The 27,463-nt window shown below is 40.8% G+C and overlaps 2 protein-coding genes across 4 annotated transcripts; both read left to right on the forward strand.

The window, feature by feature from the left end:
* Positions 1-299: 299 nt before the first annotated feature.
* Positions 300-5,282, forward strand: LSM6 (LSM6 homolog, U6 small nuclear RNA and mRNA degradation associated). 2 transcript variants are annotated; one of them, XM_044430889.1, is made up of 4 exons: positions 300-453; positions 2,265-2,376; positions 3,341-3,454; positions 5,043-5,282. In XM_044430889.1, the coding sequence occupies exons 2-4, from the start codon at positions 2,283-2,285 to the stop codon at positions 5,075-5,077; spliced, it is 243 nt and encodes an 80-aa protein (XP_044286824.1). In that variant the 5' UTR covers positions 300-453; positions 2,265-2,282; the 3' UTR covers positions 5,078-5,282. The 2 variants fall into 2 exon arrangements, with proteins under 2 accessions (XP_044286824.1, XP_044286823.1); XM_044430888.1 differs by lacking the exon at positions 300-453 and adding an exon at positions 583-925.
* A 4,112-nt stretch (positions 5,283-9,394) lies between these two features.
* REELD1 (reeler domain containing 1) lies at positions 9,395-27,463 on the forward strand. 2 transcript variants are annotated; one of them, XM_044430920.1, is made up of 7 exons: positions 9,395-10,156; positions 11,216-11,432; positions 14,079-14,301; positions 17,657-17,829; positions 18,259-18,571; positions 20,200-20,263; positions 24,237-27,463. In XM_044430920.1, the coding sequence occupies exons 1-7, from the start codon at positions 10,145-10,147 to the stop codon at positions 24,852-24,854; spliced, it is 1,620 nt and encodes a 539-aa protein (XP_044286855.1). In that variant the 5' UTR covers positions 9,395-10,144; the 3' UTR covers positions 24,855-27,463. The 2 variants fall into 2 exon arrangements, with proteins under 2 accessions (XP_044286855.1, XP_044286857.1); XM_044430922.1 differs by having other exon boundaries at positions 18,418-18,571.

Below are 27,463 nucleotides of genomic sequence, written 5' to 3' on the forward strand. Positions count from 1 at the left end.
TGGACGAAAGTCCTACAACTCCCAGCATGCTGACTAAGGAACGCTGGGAGTTGTAGGACTTTAATCCTTCTGCACACGCAACAGGACGGTGCATTTAAGTTCAAAAAAACAAACCACCCCAACCAACCGCTTTTGAACTTGTTTCCTCCTTTTGTATGAGGAGCGCGGAACTGCATTAAAGGAACCCGATCCTCCATATCCCTGTGCACTCGGAAGCGAGAGCCAGCGGGTTCAACAGGGCTTACTCCAGATCAAGAAAGGGCTTCAGCAGCTGGCAGATTCAAAATAAGAAAACGCCACCCGCTTCAAAGAAAAGAAGGGATGACTTTCGGCGACGTTCGGCCACCGTAGTTACGGCGCAGAGTCGGAAAGCGCCGATTGGCGAGGCGAGCGGCCCATCATTCTTCGTGCGGAAACCCGCCTGGGCTCGTGAACCAGCGTGAGGAGGCGCGGGTGAGTGCCTGAGGGCGGGCGGGCGAGCGGGCGTAGAAGTGGAGGGCAGAGGCGGCGTCTGGCGGGGCTCCTCTCGCGGAACGCTCCCAGCAGCGGCCTCCCTCCCGGCGATCCTTCGGCGGGCTGTCGGAAGGGGCCGGTTCTCCCTCCGCGCCGCCTCGCTCGCCTCCCCGCCGTCTGGGCGAGCGAGACCAGCGGCCGCCACTTTCGCAGTCCATGCCGGCTAGGTGGTCGGGGCCTCCGTCTCCCGCTTGAGTTATTATTTTTCTTCCCTCTCCCGTTCCTTCCCTGCAATGTGTGGCCGAGCATCTTCGAAGGCTGTGGCGCCGTCGTGGTTTCTGGCCCCCAGGAGCGGTTCATGTTGAGCAAGTCGTAATGGATAAGGATAATTTATTTATTTTTAAGAATATACAGTGCGCTCATTCTTCAAGAATTCCAACGCAGTATATGTAAAATAGAAACAACAAACTAGGTCAGTTTTAACGCTTCCAATGATCTAACCCAATGTACGCCTAGGAAAGAAAAATAAGAATGCAGGCCAAACTCGGAATTTTTCTGTGTAGGAAAGATCACTAGGAATATGGCTTTTTTATGAGCTGCATTGCTATCCAGCCTGCCTTCCCGAAGGGATCAGGGTGGCATATATAGTTCTAATTACTTGTTTTTTCTTCCAATTTTCTCCACACAACAGCCCTGTGAGGTAGTTCAGGTTGTGAGAAAGTGGCCATATCAAAGTAATCAAGAGAGCTTCATGGCTGAATTAGGATTTAAACTTTGGTGTCCCTGATCTTGAGTTGCGATAACTGCTGCATCACATAGGGTTTTTTAATACAATTTTAAGTAGATGAAATTAACATACCAGGATTAAAGGCTTGGGTTGATGGTGCAGGAAGGGTGTTCATCTATGTAGTACACCATGTACTACACATAAGTACAAATAATCCATTGAAATTGACTGGCCAATCCTAAACATGCCTGCTCAAAAGTAAGACCTTCTGAATGTTTAAGGATTTGCTTCATGTGTTTAGATTATAGCCCAGTTCAGACTGTTAAATCCCTACTGTATGCTTTCAAGAAATTTTAAATAGAGAGGTATTCTGATGTTTTTGGTCAGTGTGGATATCATGAAAAAATGGTTACGTAGATGCCAAAAGTTTTGTAGAAATGTCTTTCCTCCAGTATCTTTTCTGGTGTTTGCTTCTGGACATTTCAATTAGATTTCCAGTGCAACTTTATACAGCTTAGTTGGAAATAAACAAGTAAATGCACAGAGAATTGTACTGTTAAAAGACTTTAAAGTCATATATGGCTAGAATGAATCATGTTTACTATACTACTTGAGCAAACAAAACAAAGCAGAAGTTATTATTCTAGAATACCAGCATCTAAAGCAGGGTGAGTTTCATGCCCACCAAACCTTATCTTTAACCCTAGCCTGCTTCTGCTGAATGATTGTGGCGTCTTGCTGGGAAAAATGTGTATTTTCATTTGTTTTAATGCATGTTCTTCCAGGGCTTTGGGGAATGCATTTGTGCATTAAACAAGGTATGTTTTCCCCACATGGCTTGTTCCAAAGTGAAAATGAACAATTTTTGCAGTTACTGAATTTGTTGGTGAGGGTGGGATGCAACCCATGGTGCATTCTGGGGATGGCAAATTAGCCGCAGCCTCTCAGATTTCCTCTCCCTAGGAAGCGTCTTCTTTGACATATATTCCTTTACTGACTACTTCTGAGAGGCATCTTATTGTCTCTGCTGAACCTTTTTAATTATATGTTCTGCATTTAAGCCATTTCCTACTTCTGCTTCTAGCTTCCAAGGTCTTTCAGAATGAGTCTACGGAAACAAACTCCAAGTGATTTCTTGAAACAAATCATAGGCCGACCAGTTGTTGTAAAGTTAAATTCTGGAGTTGATTATCGAGGTAGGTTTTTTATTTATTATTAAAAAAAACCCTTTTATTTAATTATTTTTAGGCCTCCTCTAAAGTAAAACCTCTCTCAAACTCTTCTTCTTTCCTTCTTTCCTTTGATATATTGTGTGATATTTCAGTTAGGGAGAAAGATTCGTATATAATTCATGTGATGTTGACAAGCCTGTTCTTGGTGGGCTCTTGGCCACAGTCAAAATGCTTGAATTGTGGTTATTTGAACAAGGACAAGAGTAGTAAATATGAGATTACTTCAGTCCTCAACACTGGGGATCTTGTGGTAACTCAGCCAGGATTCCTAGATGTAGGGATGTTAGTCAGTTTGAACTATGCTTGAGGTGATAAAATTTAGAACTTCCTTAAATTCTATAAATGTACCTAATTGTGTTAGACCAGAAGTTTAGAGAATAGAAGTATTAAAAAGCACTTGAACTATGGGAGAGTTGGATTATATCTCTACCCAGTCCTAGATAGTCTTTCTGAAAGTATGCAGTATAAATTACACATTTTGTACTTTCTAAGAGTTAGATGCAACTAATTTCCTGCAGGAACTAACTCCTTTCAGATATGGTTTTCAGGCTAACAGGGAACTTCAGCTTGCACTTGGCTTTTGGAAGAAGAACCATTGTTAAATAAGGTCCCCTGTGGTCCCAGTGGTTGTTTAGGAAGAATACCATTTTATGTTTGACAAACACACAGATCAAAGGGTGGAAGTTTGTGGGATTTTTATTTTTTATTTGAAAGAAAGAAGGAAAATATACCATTTCATTTATATAATTATAGAATAAAACAGCTTACAAAAGTAAAACTGGCATGAGTAATTGTATGTTATCTTAAGGCATTCTGAATCAAGTACAAAAAGATTGTTATGGGGTACATCTGTGCAATTTTTAATAGAGTATTTAGTGAATGCAATATAATTCTGATGCCTGAATGGCCCTTGTTGTTGTTGTTCCAGGTGTGCTGGCTTGCTTGGATGGGTACATGAATATAGCTCTGGAGCAGACAGAGGAGTATGTAAATGGGCAGTTGAAGAATAAATATGGAGATGCTTTCATCAGAGGAAACAATGGTAACTATGTGTAACTACAAGAGATTGGGTTTGGATATATTCATTCAAAACATTTGAAAAAGAACAACACATGAAGAATAAAATTAGGCAGCTTTTTTTCTTGTACGTACTTCTGGCATAATAGATGTAGAAAGGAAGCACCCACAGATGTCTGGCTTCTGTGAAAGGCTGATGCAAAATGACAGACGCCGTCCTTTTCCCTCTGTCCCCTCTCAATCAGGCATGCATAAAAGTATCTCAGGGAAGTGTATGTTCTTCTTTCAACCTGTGCAAGGTTTTGTAATATGGGAAGGAATTACGGCAGTCATCAGCACAGGTAACACTTTGTATATAGGCAATGAGACTCTGCCTTATTTTCACTGCACATTTCAGGACTTGTTCCTAGTGCTTGGAAAAGAGAGTGAAGCTCATCTTCTCCCTCCTCCCATCCCTATGTGTCATAGATTTCAACAAAAATATTTTCCATCACCTTTGCAAGATGTTACTACCACTTTTTGCAGACTTAGAGAACTGTAAGCAGTAGGAATGCTATGCTGTCTTTCTAACCTTTGCATAATGCAGTTTCCATTTCTTTTAGCAGGATGGCAGGGGAAGGTAGATGGAGTGTAGTAGTGGGAACACACACACATGCGTGCACACATATGCCTACACAGCTGTATATATGACAAATGAATAGTTTACAGTTCAGGAGTGTTTGCAACTGTTAGAGAAGTCTAGCAGAAAGGACCTTCTCCAGCATTTATTTATTTTATTTCCATCCTTTACTTAAAAAAGGCTTCCAAGGCAGCTTACACTAAGTTTAATAAGGGGGTCCCTGTCTATATTGTTATGATCTATGTCATATCTGAAGGACATGACACAAAAGGAAAGGGGATTGTGAGGGAGGAAGAAAAAAGCAACCACAGATGCTATAGTTTTGATTGTAAAGTTCAGCAGATCGTGGACAGAATGGAAGGGCTTCCTCTCCCTTTCCATCCGATGAAAGCAGTGGCAGTTTGTAACAGGAGATAGAGGGGTCTCCCAGCTGACACAATAGAATCTTATTTAGATTAATTTTTGATGTACTCTGTCACACATTTAATTAAAGCAAAGCAAAACACTGGGGGAATGATCCAGTCAAAGAAAGCCACTTGATTTCAGTAGCAGAGAAGAATATGCTTAAAAATTCCTTTCATTCTAATTTGTGGGCCTTAACAGGGCCTTGCATTTATCCTACTAAAATTTTCCATTTTCATAAACCTTACCAAAAAACATCTTAAAACTTTAAAGAGAAGGAAAATAGCCCTTAGCACTGGTGTACAAATACTAAAAAATATCATATAAAGCTATAATAGATTCTATAACAGTTCTTATGAAAGACGTGCCAATAGATCATCAGCAGCAGATTTAGTTTGACTTTTCTTACAGAACACTGTAGTGAAAGTGTAAAACAGGCTTTCCATGACCCAAGAATCAGCTTTGCATCCAACTAGTAGTTCTGGTAGTAAACTGTTTGTGGACCACGGCTGGACTTACTTTCATCTGTTGCAAGCTGTTATATTTTTTGTAAAGTATCCTAATTGTTTCTTCCCACTCCCCTTTTAAACAGTTCTATATATAAGTACACAGAAGAGGAGAATGTGAGCATACCTGAAGATGGAGTATTTTGTACGACAATTTTTGTTTCTTAACATTTTGTTTGTTGCTGGTAATTTTTCAATGAAAAGTTACATGGCCTATATGGAAGGTTGGATATGTTTTAATATGTGAAAACAAGATGGAACATTTTCTGAGTTTGGAATACTTTTTGTTAAAATCTGGAATGAAATAAAAATGGAAAATAATGTGATCTGTTTATGCTGTAAAGTTAATTTTAAACAACATCTGGTACATACATGAACAGTTCCAACTTGGAGAGTAACACCACACTGGAACCTTTCTTGGGCTGCCAAGGTGTGAAATTCTGTTTTCCAACTTTTTGGATGACTAGGAAGGTAAGCAAAATTACATATCCCGTTTAAAAGCATACACACTAAGATCGTCAAGTTTAGTATCAGGGTAAAACTTTCAGTTGCTGATTGAAGTTAACCAACAAAAATCTTGGTGGGAGTGTAGCAGTGACAATTTGTCAATAGGTAACAGATTGGAAGAAAATTCCAGGGCTTAGCACTGTGTCAACTAGAATTAAGCACCACAAGTGAGCAGCTTTTCTGTTCGTGTGTCAGTGTTTCAAGTCCCAGCAACTCTTTATTTTGCTTTTGAGTTGCAGGCTGTATGATGTGGTATCTAATATAACATTCAGCAGCTTGATTGCATGACTTCTTTAAACAAACCAACACACCCAAGTCAGTTTCCTAGCTGTCGTGTTTCAGGTCAAACAAGAAAATAAATTACTAGTTTTTGCTATAACATAAATAGGGAAAGGCTTGTTGCAGTGGTCACGATTTCACCTTACATAGCTGTTAGTCCACACACTTCTTTTCATCTTTCATATATTTGTGGCTAGGGATGTTCAACTAAATGCATTGCTTTTTTAAGCTGCACAAATGTGAGAGTGATAGGAAAACATTGCAGTCAGAAACTGCTTTGGGTTTAGTAATGTAAGAGTGCAGACCAGTGGAGATGCCCATAAGCCTCTGAATGTGATTATGGGCATTTTGTGCAAGGCAGGAGAAGAATGCAGGCCATCTTTGCCCCCTGACTTCTCACTGTGCAAGTCAGTCAGATGGCCAAGATCTAACTGCAGCACACTGAATGGGGAGGGAAAGCAGGTTGAGGTTGCACAGCTTGAGTCTCCTCCACATCCCACCTCAGAACACCCTGTGAGGTCAGTCTTTGAGGTACAGCTTTTTCCATGCAAGCTTGCCTGCGAGGTAGTCCCATTGCACTCAATGGGACTTATTTCTAAGTAGATAAGTATAGGATTTTAAAGAACTAAAATACAAGAATAGCATAGAACAGAAGTTTTTTAAAAAACCTCAGCATGGGGTATGTTGCCCATTCTCTCTGAACAACATAATGCTTCCTTTTAGAAACAGCACACACATCTGAGATGTGCATGAATGAGCATTAACAATAGTGTGAACACAACTATTGTCTCATCTCCTCAAATACCAAATAGGAGGGAATGGCACCACTTGAGAAGTAGGAATTAATAATTGTTTGTGTTAAATATTTCACATGGCTCTACTTGACATACAAAGAGAACATCGTTTATAATATGTTTCAGTAATTTATAATTTGACAAGGGCTTGGGAAAGGTCTTCCATATAAATACGAATCATGTTTGGTCTCCTATGAATGGCTTCTTTTTTAAAAAATTGAAGGATGTTCCTTCAAGTTTACTGTGTAATTTTGAACTGGTTTTGGAAAAAGCCTACAGCTGGCAAGGTTACTGCATCCCTTCTTCACCTCAGATGACCCCTGAAAGTTGCTAATTTATTTTCATTCCACACACTTAGAGCAATAGTCTGGTTGACACATAATTGTAACCTGTTAGTTGTCACAATTTGTGGACTCAGATACAATAACTATGGTTTGTTAACCATGAGCAATCCAGAAAGAAAACACATTGTTCGATTGTGAATTCTGTTTTTAAAAGAACTATGAATTTTCCTTAAGTTTGAACCTAGAACCATTCATTGTTTTGCTAAGCTACAGATGTGGCAGGCAAGAATTGCCAAAAATCCGGGTGTTTTTACTTGCCAGGACTGCAGTGCTGCAAGGGTATTTGGGTGAAGGAAGAAGGAAACAAGCAGACCCAAGATTATTAAAATAATGTTTTTTTTGCATCATTTGCCAGAAATGCCCTGGGCAGAGCAACTAACAATGGAGCGATGGGTTAGCATATGTGTGAATAAGGTCAGTGTATTAATGGGATGTCTTATGTACACCACCATGCTGCCTGATTCCTCAATGATGCAGTGCGCAAGATCCAACAACTACTGTGGCTTAATTTACCAGTGGGAGCTGTCACAGAGTGCCAGGTGTCTGTTTGCACTTGGCTTCTCTTATGCAAGCCAGGTGGCATGATGGTTTGGCCCATGGCTTGCTTTAGGGTTGAGAGTTATCTTGCCTACAAACAGCCCATGCTACCTGGGTTTGCATAGCAATGGCTGTGGCAACCCATAGTGGGCAGTCCTTATGAGTGAACAGTAGGCCTAGAATCTCACCTATAGTTTAAACATGTCACAATTATGAAGAAAGCATTATTCCAGATTCACATGCAATGCATATGAAGCCCTGTGTCTTAACTGGAAATTCCCTCTGGAACACCAACGTGAATAGAAAAGCACAGTGTTCAGCATGATGTGAAGTTACATTTGTGGTCCAGCTGTACAGCAGATTCACTGTGCACAGTGCCTGATACAGAAAGGTTGAATGACTGCATAAGGGCAAGGAAGGTTTTTTGCATTCTTCAGAGGAAAGGAGTGAAAGAAATAGATATGATAGTCCTATTCAGGAACAGAAAAATTGACTGCATAGTGAGTGCTTGCTGTAAACTTTACAAACTGGCCAAGAGACAGAGAAAACAAGGCCTGGAGGAATTGAAAGGAAAGTCAGAAATACATATATATAATATAATGTTATCTATCTATCTATCTATCTATCTATCTATCTATCTTTGATATATATTGGGTCAAAGAAGAAAAATACAGAGATGAACAAATCCCGTATCAGACACTGGTGGTCTATAATGCACTGGAATATCCAACACATTTCGATGTCTTTGATCTAGGGGTGTTTTAATTAGATTTCCCTGCTGAACGATTTCTTGATACATGTGAAACTAAGCAATCCCTTGATGTCTGAAGGTTCTTTCTATTCCATTTCTGAAGGTTCTATTCCAGGCTAGCAAGCAATGAAGAGACAACGAACTAGTAATCTTTCAGCTTTTCGGATGTGTCTAGTTCATTATTCTTGGGAACCAGTAACAATCATTTCCTTTGTGATTGTTCTTTATGCTACTTCAAGCATGTTTAAAGTTAAAAATTCAAAAGAAATAGTCCTCTACCAGAATTTCTCAGTTTTGGAAATTTAGAAAATACGAATTGTAAATCAGCTGAGAACTTGGTTGGAGGCCCAGTTCATTCCCAAGTGGATGAAAGTCTGGTGGATTGTGATGCAATGTACAACTTTTTTGAAATGGCGTTGAAGGTTTTGAACTTCCCTAGAGAAGACAATCTGGCCGCTTCTCTCATGGCTTTTAGATATCAAACCTAGGTTGCCTGCTTCCAGAAGAAGGTTCTGTGGTCCTGATTAGCCCTTCTTTTCTACTGCTGCTCTGATTCTTTTCACCATTCAGTATTTGCAGGATTTTCAGACAGCTTTTAAAATGAGGAACATTTTATTTAAAAAAAACAAAACATATCCTGCTAGCCACCTTGCAGACTTTCAGTCAAAAGAGGTTACACAAATTAATAAATAATAAAAGCATAATCTACGCAAGGTTGTTTTCAGACTTCCTTGATCTTCTTAATGTTGATCTTACTTGGATGAGGCTGTAGTCAAGGAATATGGTATAAATAAACTGCAAACTGCTCATGCTTCAGTGACCTGAACACCTGTTCTTAAACGTCAGTTGACGTTTGCAGCTTTTCTTCACAATAGGCTATGACCTATATTCTTGGCTGGAACAAATGATAGCCAGAAGGGGGATAGAGAATGGGGAGATTTCAGGGTCGGATAGCAGCAACCTTTCCCTTCTGACTTACTGGATCTTGACTGGTCAAATATCTCCGCTTATTTTAACACAGCAGGCATAGTCTCCAGATTCTGCCTGGCCCCCAACAGATTACTACACTCTCTTTACTGTTCCCATAAACACTTAAGAAACAAATTGCTCAGGGTATGGTCCCTGGTGTGCAAAAGAAAACTTTTTTTCTATGAAGAGGCCTTCTGCTTGAGGTTTCTTGATAGCCATCCTGGATGTATCCCTTATAGGGTTTTTTTTTTTTTTTTGCCTCTATTTCTAGGTCCACATGAGTAAGTTCCATTGAGGGGTTTTTGAATATAAATGCACATAAGATTTAGGGGTGCACACATTCATAAAACTTGAGCTGGTTGAAGTTCTCCAGGTTGCATCTTGAAGCCTGTTCTTGTTCAGGTCTGCACTGGAACATGAGCCTTGTTCTCTTTACTTTTCACATGAAATCTGTGCAAATTTTCAGGTGTATTTTCCCTAAAAGTTGTACATATCAGCTCTATGCATCTTTGAAATGTATGTATTCTTCCCATGATATTTTTTCACATTTTTAAAATATGCATTTTTTCTATGTGAACTTTTCAAATGTACTAATTCCACTGAATATAGCTTTCCCATGAATCACACTGTGAGCATGGAAAGGTACAGACCTCAGTGGCACATTGCATCCTTTTGGTGTTCAGGTCAAAAGGTGCAAAATTGGTGGATCCTGATCATAAATTGAAATATTTAATTTTCTAATGACACTATAGCTTATGTTTTGCTTTCATAGCACATCCTTGGGTGCATGTGTGTGTAAGAGAAAGTGTGTGTATTTTCAGTAGATGAGTAGAGTGTGAAGAAAACTAACATGATTAAAACAGGATTTGAACACTGATAGCGTTCCTGTAGGTATTAGCGGTAACAGCTGTTGTGCTTCCCATTAGTGGAGAAAGTAAAGAACATTTTTCCTTAAAGGATGTTTGCCTGACAGGCTGAAGAAGAAATTGCTGAGCATCTGAAGGAACATGTGCCCCAAGGTAAGTAACTTGCAATGCTAATGCAACTTAGGGATTGGAGAATAAAAAGGAAATTTTATAAGACAAAATACTGCATTAGAACATAGTTCTCTTCTTTGAGAAAACCAGCTCTAATAGGGTTAATACTGGAAGGTAGACAAGAAGGTGATTCCATTGTTCAGAAGACCCTCTGCTGGTTTTTCAGCTGGGTTTTGAAAAATGTGTTCCTTTCATTCGCTTCAACAAGTAAATGGGTGGGGAAATAATTTCGGAGGAACACAATTGAGTTAAAATAAACCTTTGCCCATCTTGCTTCTTTGCTTAATGCTGGGAACAAACAGTTTAGTATCTCACTGCATCTGGTCAGGCACATGGTGTAAGTCATAGGAGAGTCTATAAGCAGGACTGTACTGGACATAGCTGCATTCTTGTGTAAGAGTTTAAGAAGCTGTAAGTTGGTGTAACTAATGCACCAAATGTCTTGAGACTGACTAGGGATATATGATAAAGATAGTTAAAAAATCATGGTCACAGCTAAATTTTTGTGGAGAACTGCTTTTCCTGATAGGTAGCTACATTTGCAAAGGGAAAGAGGGGTTGGTGGGATAAGAGAGTTGAAAATAGGACTTCCTTGAAATGGTCACTTTCTCTGGGGGTACAGTCTTAAAAGGTAGCCATGGTCTATCCCAGGTGCTAAGCGATGTCTGGAAACATTCCTTGGTGTTTCTGGTGTTTCCCACTGCTGGGTTGGGGGAGCCCACGCGCTGCCAGTTTGCCATGAGCCGGAGTATACTGGCTCAGCATTTTAGATTACAACCCTGCCAGGATGGCTTTTTCTTTTTCACACTTCCAGAATATGTCAAAGCCTGCTTTGTTCTCAAAATGTTTTATTTTCTGGACTAACCAGGGCAAAGCTCCACGGATGATTGAATCCTCCTTTCCAAAGTGTTTGAAAACCCTGATTTCAACTAAATCTGAAATTCAAAGGTGTCAAGCAGTATAATGTCAACCATGCTGGGTCTTTTTATATGGAGAAATGCTATCACTGTACTTCCACTTTAATGTATTATTTTTTGACAGGTAGAGGATGAGATGAAAGCCCAGCCATTTCTTGCTGTGTGGGCATTTACAACCCTGTGCTTGGTTTCATACACTGCAGCATTCTCACATGGTGCCAGCCTTTCAGCATGTACTGACATGAGGCCCAAACATATCAGAGCTCACCTTCAGAATCCACAAAATAACTATATCACCATCCACACCAATATGTCCTTTTTTCCAGGTGGCAGGGTTCCAGGTAAGGACTAGCAGCTAACTACAATATTTTCAGGAAAGGGCAGTGCATCAGTTTACTTTGAAGTCACAGACAAGGCATTTAATGCTTTTCAGTTCTTTCTGCCTACCTTACATTGGAAACATACTCGTAAGTTATTTCATAGTTAGTTAGTGGTAAGAAGCACAGTCTGAGTTTGGTAAAGCCCCACTACCCATTTTCCTAAATTGGAGGACAAAATTAATTGAATGAACAGAAGAATGACTTTTAAAATGGTAAGTGGATGTAACAGCAAGAAGAAAATTGCAACACTAATTGAAATGGCCCAGTCAAACTTATAAACATTCTTAGGTTAGATATACTTGCACTGATGAGCACCCAAAGTGTATTTTGTGAGGATACACTACTTAAGCAGAACGTTTTGCACAGAAAATATATGTGAAAGTTAATCTGAACAAGGTTTTAAAAATGCAGTTTCACATACAGTTGTGCATGGTAAAAATTGTAGTTCAGTCATGCTTTCTTATATTGCAAGAGGAGGAATAAAACGCCAGTACTTTTCACAGGCAGTTCATGGATCACTGCCAGTTACAGACTATTTCCTGTTGGCTCTCGCCAAAGGGGATGACTTAGCCTCCTGCTATGGAAGCTCTAACGTCTCAGCAAACAGAGTCTTACTTTGGCAAAGGCAAAAGAATCGCAGGCGTTCTGCTTGTTACGGGGCTCTAGAATGAGAACAGAAAGGCCTTTCTGTACAAGTGTCACTGCAGACTACTGGACCAGATGCATTCTATGCTTCTTGCTATATGTGTCCATCACACAATCAGGTTTATTGTCAAAACGAGAGGCTGTAACAGCTCCCCTCAACAATCACATCATTCCATAAAACAGCATCAATAAGGCATCCCACCCCTTTGCTCATCATCATTATTGCAAGTGTATCATGCTGTTAACTTAATTGAATGGCTAGTTCCCTGGGTAAATAAAGGTTTGAAGTTACCAGTACTCTTACACTCTTTCTTTACAGCCAGAGATTTACAGTAAAGCAAAGCCTTTACTCAGACTATTTGCCAAGGCATGCAAGTTTTAATGAGGCTTCACAGTCAATTATTTTGTCTAACGGCCAGTGAAGCTCCCTATTGTGGCTTCTTCCTCACCAAGGCAAAAGATCTGGTAGTCCCTCCCTTCTTCCTGTTTGCAGTGAATATGTGGAGGGGCTTCACTGCTTACAAAAACCTGGACTGATTAAATCGGTCCAGACTGTGCCCCCTTTATATCTGGCGAGTGATTTTTTACAGGGGAGGAATTTCAGGTATGCTTGCATATTTGTAAATATACCAGTGTAGTGCAGCGTATCCTGGCAAACATCTTTGTGGACCCTTACTTAACAAGCTAGGCTTTTTTAAACTGATAAGGGAGCTACTGCAACATACGACAGTTAAGAAAACTGAGCTATGAACTAGGAAGCTTAGGGTCCAAATACTGGGCCTGCCATGAACTCAGTGGATGGGCTTAGGTTAGCTATTCCCTCTTAGCCTCAGAGCCACATCTGAATTATAGAGATGACAATATTGTCCTACTTTACAGGGTGGTTATAAGAATTACTGACATAATGTTGTGAAGAATCTCAAAGACTCTGTAAGATATTATGTAAGCTATGTGTTGATACTGTATTAAAAATTTTCACCAAAGGGGGCACTTTCTTTCAGCTTCCCTTTAGAGAAACAGACAATATTCCTGCATTATATTATAGTGTGGGTAGGGGTGAATTGGTGGGGAAAGAGAGACAGATGGACACAGCAAACCTAGTTATTATCATCTCGAAGTCTCAGTACTGGTGTGTTAGGTTGACAGTAAACAGTTACGAGTAGAAATGCACAGAAAGTGACATTAGTTCATAGTTCTCTACAAAATCCTCTCTTCTGAAGAGACAGGAGAAAACAATTGCCCATTTTATAAAAAGCATTTATATTCCTTGACTACATGCTGCATATTATATGTTTGTGATTTAGGGCACAATCCCATGAAAGTTTAGAAATTTCTACAGCTTCCAGCATTTCTCAGCCAATATGGGGAATACTTGAACAGAGCTGGCACTTCTCTTTTATGGCAGCTCCATTCCTTTTAGGAGGGCATAGGTCAAATATGGAAATGGTAATTTCTGTTCTTGACTCTACCATCCTCCCATTAGATGCATGCAGAATTTTATGGAGAAACAGTGCTTCAACTTGGCACTGAGCACACTAGATAAGTGTGGGCAACAGTTTAGAGAGTTGGCATGGGTCAGTGGAGGACACTGGAGGAGGGTGAAGGGAGTAGTGGAGAAAAATGGAAACTAGGTTCTCATATGGAGATCAGGAACATGGTGTGTGAGAGTCAGCCCTGGTGGTGGTAGTGGACCCAAAGAGATAGTGGCAATCAAAGGAATCGAGAACAGAAGACCTTAAAAACTGTTTAGGTATACCCTTCCATCCCTTCCATCCTTCGACTCACATCCGAACCCTGATTCTGCATGATAAATTGATGAAGATGGAATCTATACACACACACATTAAAGACGCAATACCTACACCTTTCCCAAGGTGGAAGGTGGATGCAGAATTCTACAATGCAAGTATTAAGCTACCTGCAAAGGTTTAAGGTCTTGTGTAACTTCCTCTTTCTTTTTAGTCACGGTCAGGAGCACACGGGATTTCATGGGCTTTATGCTTCAAGCTCGCAGGGTATCAAATGACCAAATTGCTGGCACATTTGTGTACATTCCTCCTGGCTCCAAACTGCTGACCTGTTTTGAAGATGGCGACACTGTCACCCATTCAGACAAATCACTGAAGAGAAACCTGTCCTTCGTGTGGAAAGCGTCAGATCAGCCTATTGGAGACATCAGGTTCTTGTAAGAAAGTTTTTTATCGCTAGCCATAACTGATGTCTTCTTGAGGAAGTATTTCTTCTGGAAACAACTTAGCTTGTCCTTTGTATTATTCACTGGGGATAAGATAGTGTCGTAGGCATTCTTGACACAGAAAGTGCAATTGTAAACATTTTTCTTTGGACATACTTGCTACTGAAGGAGGGACCTTTCCAATTAGTTCCTCATTACTTCAAGGTGGGGGCTACTTAGGAAGGGACAGGTGCTCCCAATTCTGCTCCATTATTGTTCCAGCATTGATTGCTGTTGACTTCTGCTCGGTCTGCCTGTATGAATTCCTGGCTTCACAACAATAGCTGATTATGTTTCTGTGCCCTCACAGTTACTTATTATGAATTAATTAATTAGTAGTCATTAATAAGTTAAATCTGACCCATTTTCCTATAGAAAATAATTTAGCAATAATATAAAAACATCTTACAGTAACAGAAAGCAAGAAAATAGAAAGCCAGAAAAAGTCAAAATGAATGGGAATTGCACCAACGTGGGAAGCATTTTTAAACTAAAATCCCAGGTGTCCGGAGTTAAATAAAATTAATAATGATAATAGCAATAATCAGGCATTAATGAAAGTTTAATAAGCAGGTAGAAGTTGCTGTTTGCAGGAGTCATTTTATATTGGAAAAACAGTGCCCTCGGTACTCTGTTTCAAATTACCAACGTAAGGTTTTAATATAGTCTCCCTTATATTCAAAAGGTGTTTTTTTTTTTTTAAGGAAGCATGGAAAAACATTATTTTTAAAAAAATCTTTAAATTACATGTTTGGGAAATACAGATTGGGAAATACGGATTGAGAAGAACCATGAACTCTGGCATATATCAGCTTTGCTCTGACAAACTTAACTGGTAACTTGGATCCTCAAAATTTGTGACAGTTTCCTGCTTAATCATACTGCCAAATGACAAGAATGATCAGTTGTATGTTGGTTGCATAAATTTACCCTTTGGCTAAGATCCTATGGCCCCTAGGTGTCATTTGAGGTGCCATAGAGTAGTTTGGATTCCCAGCTCCAAGATCAATGATTGAACTTCAACCTTGTACTTGGGAATTGCACTGCCAAAGCAATTTCTCTGCCTCCATCTCAGCTTGCAGGGGGAAAACTGTGCTACTTGTAGCTACTTTCCAAGGTCAGTAAAGTGACTTTGGAGAGAGGTAGGATGTGGTAGGGAGTGCAAGAGGCAAGAGTGACCATAATGCATGGATCTCCAGCCTCCTTTCCTCCTGCTCTGAGATGTTGTTGCATCCTCCTAGGGTGATGACAGGCAACTTGTGTCCCTCAAGCTTTTGTTGGACCTCAATTCCCCTCATCCCTCACCTTTAGCTAAGCTAAGTAGGACTGATGGACAATGCAGTTCAACAGCTTCTGCAGGCCAACCCTTTACAGTGGCATCAACCTTACTGAACTCTGTGAGCCTTTTGTAAAGAATTGCATTGTATACAATTTTAGGATGCACATGTTGATATTTCTACCTATATGACAAGCTACCTTCCCCTAAAATTACAGTTTTAGAACAATTGTGAGAAAAGGCATTAGCTGAGCTTTCCATTTCAGTTTCTTTATTTTCAATCCTATTTCAGCTGTTCAATTTATCCGTGCTTGCTGTGCAGTTATTAAAAGCATATCAGCCCTGCAAGAGAAATTGGCAGTAACCCTGATTTCATTTAGGTCAGGAGGCAAAATTATATTTGATGCTACTATGGCCAGTGTCTGATTTTGTGAGGTTTGTTTTCTTGTTCTCTTTCTCTTGGTAACAAGAAAACCTTTTCTGACTAGACAAATCAGATGGTGAATAAAATACAGAGGATCTTTAAAAAAAAAAATAGGCAACCATAGGAAAAATGGATAGGCCCTGGAACACAGATTAAAATAAAGATAATATGCTATCATTTATTTATGTATTAGATTTTTACCCCATAGCCAAACATGGAAGAAGTCAACGTGGCACCAGCACTGAAGCACATTATGCTGCAACAGAGGACATGACTTCTACTACATAACCAGTAATGTGTGCTGAAGCCATGCATTTTGCACTGCTGGCATTGTGCTGAAGGCCACAGATGCCGACACAATGCGATTTGCTTTAGCTCTATTGGATACTGCCCATTCTGGTTTCTTCAAGGGGCTCGGTGGATCATTACTTTCAGGGTGCAACCCCACGGCTTTTGAACACTGTCCAGGCAAGTGATGGAGGGGACTGTACAGAGACCAAGCTGTGCAAGCCTGAGTTCATGGCCCTAAGGCTCCAAGGGCCGAGCTGCTGTCCCAGCAGGCAGGCATCCTGTGGCTGAAAAAGGCCGTCTAGCCAACCACCAGGGTGCAAGTGTACGATGGCGGTGGAGATCAGCCCTGCCACGCCTTACTCAGGACAGAGGATGCACAGAAAGTTTTGAGTTTGGAAGTTTGTGTGCATGGAGGGCAGGGTGCATAGCATTGCTGTCGCTCGCTATCTTTGTATAGTTAGATAAAACAAGATCTGAGGTCTGAAAAAGAGTATGCTCTCCATAAGAGATAGTGGCAGTGGGTTGTAGGAGTAAAAATATTCAGATGGGTTATGTAATGAGGCTCTGACAATTTACACTGAAGTCCAGTCATGCCTGACTCTTGGGGGCGGTGCTCATCTCCGTTTCCTGGCCGAGGGAGCCACGTTTGTCCACAGACAGTCTTTGTGGTCATGTGGCCCACATGACTAAACACCGAAGTGCACGGAACGCTGTTACCTGCCCACCGAAGTGGTACCTTTTTATTTACTTGCATTTGTTTGCTTTCGAACTGCAAGGTTGGCAGGAGCTGGGACGAAGCACGGGAGCTCACCCCATCCTGTGGATTCGAACTGCCGACCTTTAGATCAACCAGCCCAGCAGCTCAGCAGTTTAAACCACTGCGCCACCCGCAGTCCCTGTAATGTAGTTACAAGCAACTATATACTTGGGCTCAAACAGTATTTCAAGATTTTCTCACCGTTCCTGATGATAGCTTGCAATCTTAACCAGAATTTTTAAAATGGATCTATTTTTCTCAAATGCAGAATTAATTTTTTAAAAGCTGGATAAGTTGAGCGAGCACCCGCACGTGCACAGTTGTGTTTTGATTAGCCCTAACTGTAAGTGACTTTACTTATTTCCCTTTCACCAAGGATTTGGCTGTTTATCTGTTATCATTTCAAGAATTAAAATGTGTTATGGGCTAATCCTTTAATGTTCTTTGCACTAATTCTGTTTGTAGATTTTTAAAAATTCCCTTTGATTTAGCAAATGTTCTGATGATTTATTAATTGTGCAGAATAACTAAACCTTGCTTCAATACTTTTTAAAAACAGTTTATCAGTCGTCCAGTCATACTTTGTTTACTGGGCAAAGATTGGATCGTCCACTCTGTCTCAGCAAATGCAAAACAGAACCACTACTGAAAGTACTGTAGACTCCAGTGCTATAAAGCCAACGCCTCTTCAGGAGCCCAGTGACCCCAAAGAAGCATTTATGGCAAGCGAAGGTGTGTCTTCCTCTGTCATGCATTCCATCCAGTCCAACTTGTGTGTAGGTCTCTACACTGATTCACATTTCCAACACCTGTTACATGGCTTAAATGAGCTACAAGTCTCCATGCTAAACTGTATTCTAAGTTTGTTGACCTGGAAGCAAGTCCCACTGATTTTAGTGACCTCCCCCACAATGCTTAGGGGTCCTTGCAGATGAGTTTTTTATGGTGCCACCAAGGGAGGCCAGTGACCCCAATGTCTATGGGGCTTCTTAAACTTTGCAGATTTTATTTTGAGCTTTATAGGAGCTATCTAGGGTGCTCCATCATGGTCAACCTGTTTTGTTACAGGGTTGGATTTAGGTAAAGCAAGCATGTTCAATATTTTCACAAATGTGTGCTTGGTTTTTTATTGTTAATATTTTTGTCTCTCCTTCTGTCAAGAACATTTTATTCCCGACACCTTGCTAAGTCGCTTTGCGAAATCAACACCTGCTAGCCTGACTTGGAGTGCACCAGCACTGCATATAGAGCCCTCTTACAGCGAACTACAAGTGTCTGAGCACCCTGACAAAGGGAAGGTTCTTCCTGAATCCCTTGCAGATTTGGTCACTTCACATGTCATCGCTCATGGCAGAGGAAGACAAGCGAACAGCAGTGACATGGACAGTGGATTCAGACTGGAGTCTTCGCTCCATTTCCAGGACCTAAGCGTCACAACACAAGATGATTCCTCCAGCTACAGCACGCACAATAGGTATGGTCTAGGCATTAAATCTCATGTTATATGTACAGTTCTTTATTAAGGTTTGGGAATATTGGGCTTGCCAAATATAACTCAATCCTAAGAAGTCATGCTTCCTATTTATTACACACACATGCACATATCTCCACATAATTTAGGTGGTAACCCTGCTCATAACTACCTGTGAAACCCACTTAATTCAGTATGGCTTACTGGGAAGGCAAGTCTGGGTTTGCACTAATGATTTTAATGGCAAATTGAGTGCTGCTCAGAGTTTTCAAGCACTCACAAGTACAGGATGGAGCCTTTCTAAACAGAAAAAGGCTGCCACGTGAAAGCTACTTGAAAGGACACCTGTCTAGCAGCACAATAAGGTGTTCATCTATAGGAGCTCACAAAGTGGGCTGGCCACTGCCTCGTGTGTCTCCATGTCTCTGTGTATTGTTCCTGTGGCTTGTGGCTCCAGAATTCATGCAGTGGCTTCCTGATATGGAGCAGGAAACTTGGTGGTGGAGATTTTTACTGGGAAAGAAGGATTAACCTTCTGTGCTGCAGTTGCAATGACTATTGCCACCCTTACCCCTGCGGTTATTTTTTTTTAAAGTATAATTGCTAATCACCTCACTGGCATTATTTAGAGTTAGACCCTAAACACAAGTCTAAGTGTGGTTCATACATCTGGCTTACCTAGGTATACTTTATATAACACATAAGCAATTCCTTTAAGATAGTTAGGCTTGGCTTTATTTAAAATAAAGATTTGCTTAGGCATTATGGACATGTACTCAGTAGCAGTGCCTTAGTTGAGAATGGATGAAGTTTCCTTCTTAATATGCTGGAAGTATGTCACATTTATAAGGATGTATGAACAAAGTGTGAAGGTTTCACTTCTTCACTCATTCACAAGGGTGTTAGAATTGTCACCAAGAAAACTGAAATCTGACACCCATGAGATGACCTGAATTATTGAAGAAATTTATATTTCTGCTTTCAAAATGGGAGAACTCATGTTCGTCATAATACCCAAGGTACTTCTACATCAGTTACAATGCAAACCTCTGTATGTCTACTCAGAAGTAAGACCCACTGAGTTTAATAAGGCTTATTCTCAAGTAAGTGGGTATAAGATTCAGCATTAGAAGCTGACATTTAACACAAACATAGCTGAGATACTCTGATTAATAGGGAAAAGGAGGATTTATATTTATGCTCTAATTTGTTTATTAGACCTCACATTTTTTCATTTTAAAGAACACAAAGTGGATTATATTTCTCTTCTTGCTGCTTAAATCTTGATTACATATCTCAGACTATGAATACAAGGGATTAAAAGACTGACATCCCACCTCCCGATAGTCAGGGGAGCACTTGGAAGGATACTTGTATTCAGATAACTCAAGAAAAATAGAAAAGACTGGTGAAGGGAGTATGTTTATGTCTTATTGTCTCAGCTCAGTTAATGCATGAATTTGACTTCATAATAGAAGGAAGCACTCTACACACAGGGCGTGAGAATCATCTTCCTGCCTTCAGCTGATAACTTGAAAAAGCTTTGGAGGTTTTTTAAGGGGCAGCCAGGAAAATGCAAGTAGAATGCAAACAAAAATAATGAATATGCACTTTTCTTCCCAACATTTCAGGACAGAAAGTGCTTCAAGTATTCCTGTATCACTGTTGGCTTCCACCTGTAAGAAAGGCATGGAGGTAAGGATGGATGGGAGGGTGTCAGCCTTTGATTTTTTTCCGAAAAAGACCTTTAGCCACCCATGGTAACTTTTCTACAGCAGCATTATGTATTTTGCATCATGCTGGAAATCTAACCTAATAAAGCTAGAAATACTTGCGTAAACTGGTATCACGCACTAGGCTCACCCAAGTTGGTAGTTTAAAAAAATGTACTAAGGACAGCTACAATCACCCAACACACTGCTGAGTCCCATGTATAACACCCCATGGCTAAAACAACTGTCCGTCGTCAAGCATAAATTCAAATGCTTTAACAGGTATTTTACTGATGCTTCTTCATCATAAGAGTAATGACTACAGTCAGAAAGAATCACAAGTCTGACATTTTAATGCTAATGTTACTGAACTCAATCGTAGCTTATGTCATGTTTCAATCTGTATTTCAGTTGTAGTGGTGCAATGATGTAGGATTGAAAACAAGCTGTAAATACATTCCCAGCCATTTGTAAAGTGAAGAAATTGTCCTTGAACTTGTAGGAATCTTAGCCACACCTTTGTCTTGTCTGATGTGCACGTGGACTCAGTGGTGGGTGCCTGGAAACAAAGCCTGAAACCTGTATCTCAAAGGTGCTACAGAGACTGGGTAGGAAATATGCTGCATGTTTGCAAAATATGGGTTAAAGAAATGGCGAGCCTGCTGAGTCCAGGTGGGAAGCCTTTTGTTCCACGTAGGATCCCTGCTTATCTTTGACGGAAGAGGGTCTTTGCTGGATTCTTTATCTCTGCTGCTTGAAAGCTTGCCCCTGGCCAGAAATACAGTGTAAAGACACTAGAAAAAAATCTACTTAGGCTAAAGTTAGTCAGGGACATTCATTACAATTAGCCTAGACTAAATAGGACTTATGCTGGATTCTACCCATATTTTAACTTTTTGCAATCCTCGATATTTATTTGTTTGACTTATATGCTGCCCAATGAGCCGTAGGATCTCTGGGCAGCTCTCAACATATAACAGCATTAACAACAATTAAAACGGTACAATTTAGTTCAGCTCAGTTTATAATACATTAAGGAATCACAATATAAGCCTTATAGTAAAAATAAAAACAATAAATAAGCATAAAATAAACATTTGGCATATATGGATTGTGCCTGAGGTTATTTAATGTTTCTCGGTAAGCCTGGATGGCCAGAACTGATGTGCTTAATTAGTTGTAACCTAGTTAGCATTAAGAGTTGTTTGGTTTTGAATCCAGTAATTCTCAGGCGTAGGCCAAGTGCTGACCACAGAGCAATTGGGTCCAGAAGGAGCAGCACAAGATGACTTGCTCCTCCTAAAGCATTGGAAGGTAGCATAAATTTAAACACTGGTGTAATCTCATAACTTCTCCCCCTCCATAATTCAGAAAGTCTAAAGGTGCAATCCTGTACAAGGATAACAGAAAAAGGCCCATGGGTGACAGCTTTGCTTCCTGGCTTCTTATTCACAGGGGTGTTATAATTGTGACTGAGTAAGCCAACATTTGAAATACCCTGATTACTGGAGAAATCTGTACCTCTCTTTTCAAAATGGGGAACTCAAGGTACTTCTGCATCACTTTCATTGCAAACCTATGTAGGCCTACTCAGAAGTAACCCACGTTTAGTTCAACAAGACTTCCAGCCAAGTACAGGAGTGTAGGATTGCTGCATTAGAAGCTGACATTTAGCAGTGGGACATGTTGGAAGCTGCAGGATCCTTTTCAGTCAACACCTGCTGTGGAACATGCTCTGAATGAGCAGGCCCCAGGGCTGCCATACTCCTGATGGCAACTCTTGTATAGAAGGTTGGCTAGTCAATACTTTGATGTTGCATCTTGACACAGTTCCTTTATATCTGCCTCACTTCAGTATATTTGGAGGCATGAATGCTGTGCTCACTTATTCCAGTTAGAGGGCAGCAGACCCTCTGAAATTATGTTGCAGTTAAACCTTGCTCTCTTAACAGGGTCCTTATGCATATTTTCCAAGCACGTTGGATTCTAAATGTGGGTCTGATAATCCAGAGGTATTGTAGAGATAGGAGGCAGCTGGTTGTTTGGGTTTTTACACTAAAATTGGGCAATTTAGAAGTGCATCCACTTTTTGATCATATTTGTCTCTGCCATGTCTGTGTTTAGAGGCAATTACACAGTACAGAGAAATACTTGCTTCACACTGTGACTTCCACAAGCTGCTAATGGCTCTGGTGGAGAAGACTAAACTTTTCTTATTATTTGCTGCTAGACAATAGACAGGACACTGGCCATGTTCTTTCCATGACCAAAAATTCCCCGTTATATCAGCTCTACCTGTGTATATACCTATATATACAGTTATATCTATTTCTAAATATTTCTTTGTGGGCATGATATTGGGCACTGTGGAAAATGTAGAATTGGACGTGCCAAGCAGACTTCCAAGTCACACAGGAGATGAAAGGCAGGGATATGGGAGGCTAGTGGGAATAGCAAGGTGGCACAGAGAACCTGCAGCCCAAGGGTGGACATCCCTCAGCCTCATTTCAGAGGCCTCTGGTGCGCTCAGTTCAGATCTCTGGCAAGAGCATTCTGGAAGAAGAGAAGTATAAGTACCATCTCCTCACACTGAATAGGTGCTTCCCACATAATCTCATTTGGGACATTCTCTGACTGTCTGGATAAACTGTTTTGCCCCATCTTGCACTGAAAAGATCTTTTATTGAACGTCCCACCACCATTTCACACCTGAAGTTAAAATTAGTTGATGCTTAACTGGGTGTGGAAGAACGACTTTTATTGGCCAGAGTACATATTTAACTTTCCCTTATCTGCTATGCTATCCCACATTAACAAGAATATGATGTTGCAAAAACATTGTCCAAAGCAGTCAAATATGCTTTTTAATGTCATGTATGGAAATAGTCTTAACAGCCTTAGCTGTTCCAACCACACCTTGTTCCTGTTTCTGCTATTAAGCTTGACTGCTTTAGTGTAAGTGCTTCCAGGCTGCTTTCCAGTTCTTAACTGAATAGATGACTGACTGTAACTATGACTAGCTGCTCATATCTTTATGCAAACATTCAACCATGCATTGAGAAGCAAGGGCAAGTGAAGTAAAGAAACTCCTAGGTAACATCCCTTCCCATGGACGCTGGGTGAATGCCTCAGTCAGGTGTGGGCAGCTTTTGAGGGGAGCTGCATTGGACCCCCAAGAACCTTCCAGGGGCTGCACGTGTCCCCCACCACTGGCACCCTGCAGCCAGATGTGGCCACATGGTGCATTCTCAGCAATTCTGTTGGGGAACAAGCCATGTGGGAAGCATCCATTTGGTGAGCTGGGGGAATGTGATTCTGCAGAAGAACAAGATGTGTGATCCTCATATGCCCTTTTATCTGCAGAACTGGAGATTCTGCTGGGAAACAGGGTAGATGTTCCCTGCATACCATGTTTCCCAGCAGAATTGCTGGGACACCAACACAGCTGCTCCACGGAGGCAGAAAGCCCAGAGGAGCTGCAAAAAACCCTTGTGGGGCATATGGACATGAAATCCATTGCCCATGTGTTGCCCACCCCTGGCCTACATAGTGCCACCATTAGAAAAACTTCCATCTTTCTCTCTGAAGACCAGCAGGTAGTGCTATTACTTCTCTGAGCAAAGTTGTCTTTCTAAACTGAGAACACTGAGTGCCAGAATGGTGGTCCTAGAAAATAAGTTATTCTCCAGTGCTTTATCCTTTGTATCATTCAGCATTCATATGTATGTTCCTTTTTAGTGGCTCTCTGGAAGTGGTACACAGTTGTTATGAAAGCGGTTCCCTGTTAGAAATGGTGTCAATTGAAGTAGACGTATGCTTATCCCCCTTTGATAACAATGAATTTAAAATGCTCTATTAAACATAGCTTTGATCCAGTGATGTACAACGAAGTTGTAAATCTCAGTCAAGATATGGCTGTTGTGTGCAATATGCTTTTAATCTCTTTGTTTTTTAAGGAGGTTTCAGCAACATTTAACCCAGGCATAAGCAAATCTGCACCACCCATTGCATCTTCAGTGTTGGTCCAGTTATGGAACTCTTCCTTGCTTTCAGCAGAGAATTCAGATCACGAAGAGGACACAAATGTCTACCAGAGCTTAACAGCTTCACAACAAATTATGGAGAAACAGCCAGTGACTCAGAAAGCCCCAGCAAAGTTCTTACCCGAGGCAGAACTCACAGCACCTGGGCAAGAGGAAAAGGGGGGAAAGGATGTGCCTGGCAACACGCTGCTGAAGGTGACAAGAGCTCTACCGAAAGTGGCTGTTTCGAGGGAAGGAGGGGGAAAGCTGCACAAAGGGTCACAGCTCATGGCAGCTCAGTTCGGCGTTCTCCTTGGCTGCTCTGTTGTGCTGGGCATGGTTGTGGCCATTGGTCTGCGTTGCATCCATTCCCAGTATTGTCACAGGCGAACTGAAGTGTCCTTCAGCGAGCCAGACAACAATGTCATTGCACTCCAAGACAGTGGGGAGATGATGCATTTCAGAAAGATCCGAGAAAATAGCTTTGTCTTGGTGCAGGCCGAGTATAACTGGATCAGCCCACCAGGCAGTGGGAAAAAAGCTGCTCTTTAGATTACCTGCCAGTTCTTGTTCTTGTTTTTTTTTTAAGGTCATGTAGCTTCATCTTTGTCTGCATGATTATGGTAAAATTTAATAACAATGCAGGAAAGAGAACAATTGCATATAATCATCTACGCAAATAAGCTCCATATCAACATGTTTTGGTTGCACTACAGGCATATTTTAACTTCTTTACAGATATTATTAAATGTAGGTGTTCTTTCTTTCAGATATTATGAAAATGCAAATAGACATTTTGTTCAGAATGTTTCACTTAATCCACTTGATATTCTAGACCTGCTTATAGATTGGGTTGTTGCAGCCATTATGTTTCCTTTGTTGCCTTAAGGTACCACCAGAAAAAGAGAATGTCCTTAGGCAGCTGAGTGTTTACTCCTAGTCTCTGCAAAGAACAAAACCAACCAAACAACAGCACAACAATAAAAGTTGTTGGTCCCACAGTTCTTTCTTTCAGGCCAGCAGCAGCTCTCACCTCTCTTGTCACTCAAGTTGTGATGCCTCTGGTTTGGTGTGTCCTTTGTCTCAAATTGGTCAAATTTGCCACTTGAACTAGCTTTTTGTTTAGCAGAACAAAACAGAGCAATGCTGCCAGTTAAGAAAATTGATCCACAGGATGCAAAGGCTGGCTGGCTGTATGGCAAATTGATCTCTGAGAAGGAAACAAAGACACAGCTAATGCCACCTTTTTGGAGAGGAACATGGCTCTTCATCAGGTGTAAATGGAGGGAAACTTCTCCTGGCCATTTGCACCTTGATAAGCTGGCATGTTTAAGCCTCACAGCTGGCATTTGCTTTGTTTTCTACTTCAGGTCAGTTCTATGCAGCTATTGGTACATGGTGTTACTGAAGACTAGAGAGATCTTAGGTCATCTCAGGAAACCCAGATAATGCCCCAGTCCCAACTTTTGCAGGCTTTTAGCACTCTGAAGTTCCAGAAGAAACTTTATTCTGAGTCAGGTCGTGCCATGTCAAGGGATGTTGTTTCAGTGGCATTGGCTCAGCCTGATACAAAAGATTCAGATTCCATTGTGGCAGATTGTTTATTTTTAAGCTTGGAATAAGCATAATGTATACTAATAGTGAACCCAGTTCCCATGTTGCTGGGCATTAGGAATCCAAAACAGCAAGCATGAGAGAGAGAGAGAGATCCTTGACCTGGGGGAAAAATGTTTTTTGCAGAAGTGCAAAACTTGTTGGGGGGGGGGGTAGCACCCTAAATCCCAAAAAGCTTGAGGAGCACTGATATGATACTGATAGCAATGCAATACTGGCTGATGACTGGAAAGGGTACAGAGAAATCCATGGAAGGAATTAGTGGAGCCTCCTGGAAGAGGGCCTGGCTGCCCAGAACACTGAGCAGCAGCATTTCCTACTGTTGCGGGGGTCCCACTTGTAAATCTTACACTTTTTTATTTTGCCTGAGCCAAGGCAGGTTTCCATTATGGTTAAGAGGCCCTGGCAGCACACATAAGGTGGGGGCCAGCCATCTGCGATCAAAACAGTGGGAAGGCCTCACCGAACATGAAGATACATATTTGCACGTGCTGATTGGTACATACAGAAGCGCACTTAGAAATAAATTGCTGTAAACAGAAATATGCAGTGCATCCCACCTTGGAGGAGAAGTCGCTGTGTGCCTGTCCAGTCAGTAATGCAGCCTCATTGCCTTGTGGCCCTCCTGTCTTAGGATGTTTCAGACCAGTCCTTCAGGTGGAAGATGCCTTCAAACAGAGGTGCATCCTCTGCTAGGGAGGACGGGTGGGCACTCTACATTGAGAATGAACCATGGGTGCCTCCTCTTACTCCTCTAGGTTTTATGTATTAAAATATTAAATTCTAGATTTTGGTTTCCATATGAGCTGCTGAAGGCAACTTATGAAACAGATAAAAATAAAAACCTTTCACATCAAGTAAAATTAGGATTTTGAGCACAGACCAACAGCTAATAATACCAAAACACCCATAGGGGAAACCCAAGCGAGGGGGGGGGGTACATGATACAATCATCAAACAAGAAATCCATGCTACAAACACCTCACAGACTTTCCTTAAGGAAGGCCTTACAGTTTGTGTGATGGCGTCTCTCCCAAGTTATTTTCAGCAGCACAAGTACAGGTTGCGGCTGCTGTGAGAGATTCAGCTTAAAGAGGGAAATAAAAGCTGTGCCAATGAAACTGATAAAGTATTGATTTATTGATTCAGTACAATAAAGTACAAATTTGTTCTCATTAGAAGAAAAAGATTACAAAACATTTCACTGGAATAATTCCTGAGCTCAATGAAGTACTCTTAGTATTATTTAGTAGAAGTAAAAAAAGTTGACAACAATAGAAATTAATGTTGTTTTTATATTCATTATGTTATTCTGACAGTTTGCATTTGGCTATTGAGTCATAAGAAAAATGACGGATCTAGTTTTATTTGTATTATGGGTAGTTCTTTTTAATGGAAATTTTCTTCTCTAGCTTTATTGAACAGAATAAAAACTTTGTGTAACCCACAATAGTTGGACTGCTTAATTTAAAAGCTGCCTATATTCAATACATTGTTAATGCAATCCCTAATTAACTGAGAAAATAGGTCAACAAGCTGGTAAATAT

The sequence above is a fragment of the Varanus komodoensis genome, unplaced genomic scaffold (genome assembly GCF_004798865.1).
Source record: "Varanus komodoensis strain SLA01 unplaced genomic scaffold, ASM479886v1 scaffold21, whole genome shotgun sequence".
Classification (NCBI taxonomy): Eukaryota; Metazoa; Chordata; class Lepidosauria; order Squamata; family Varanidae; genus Varanus; species Varanus komodoensis.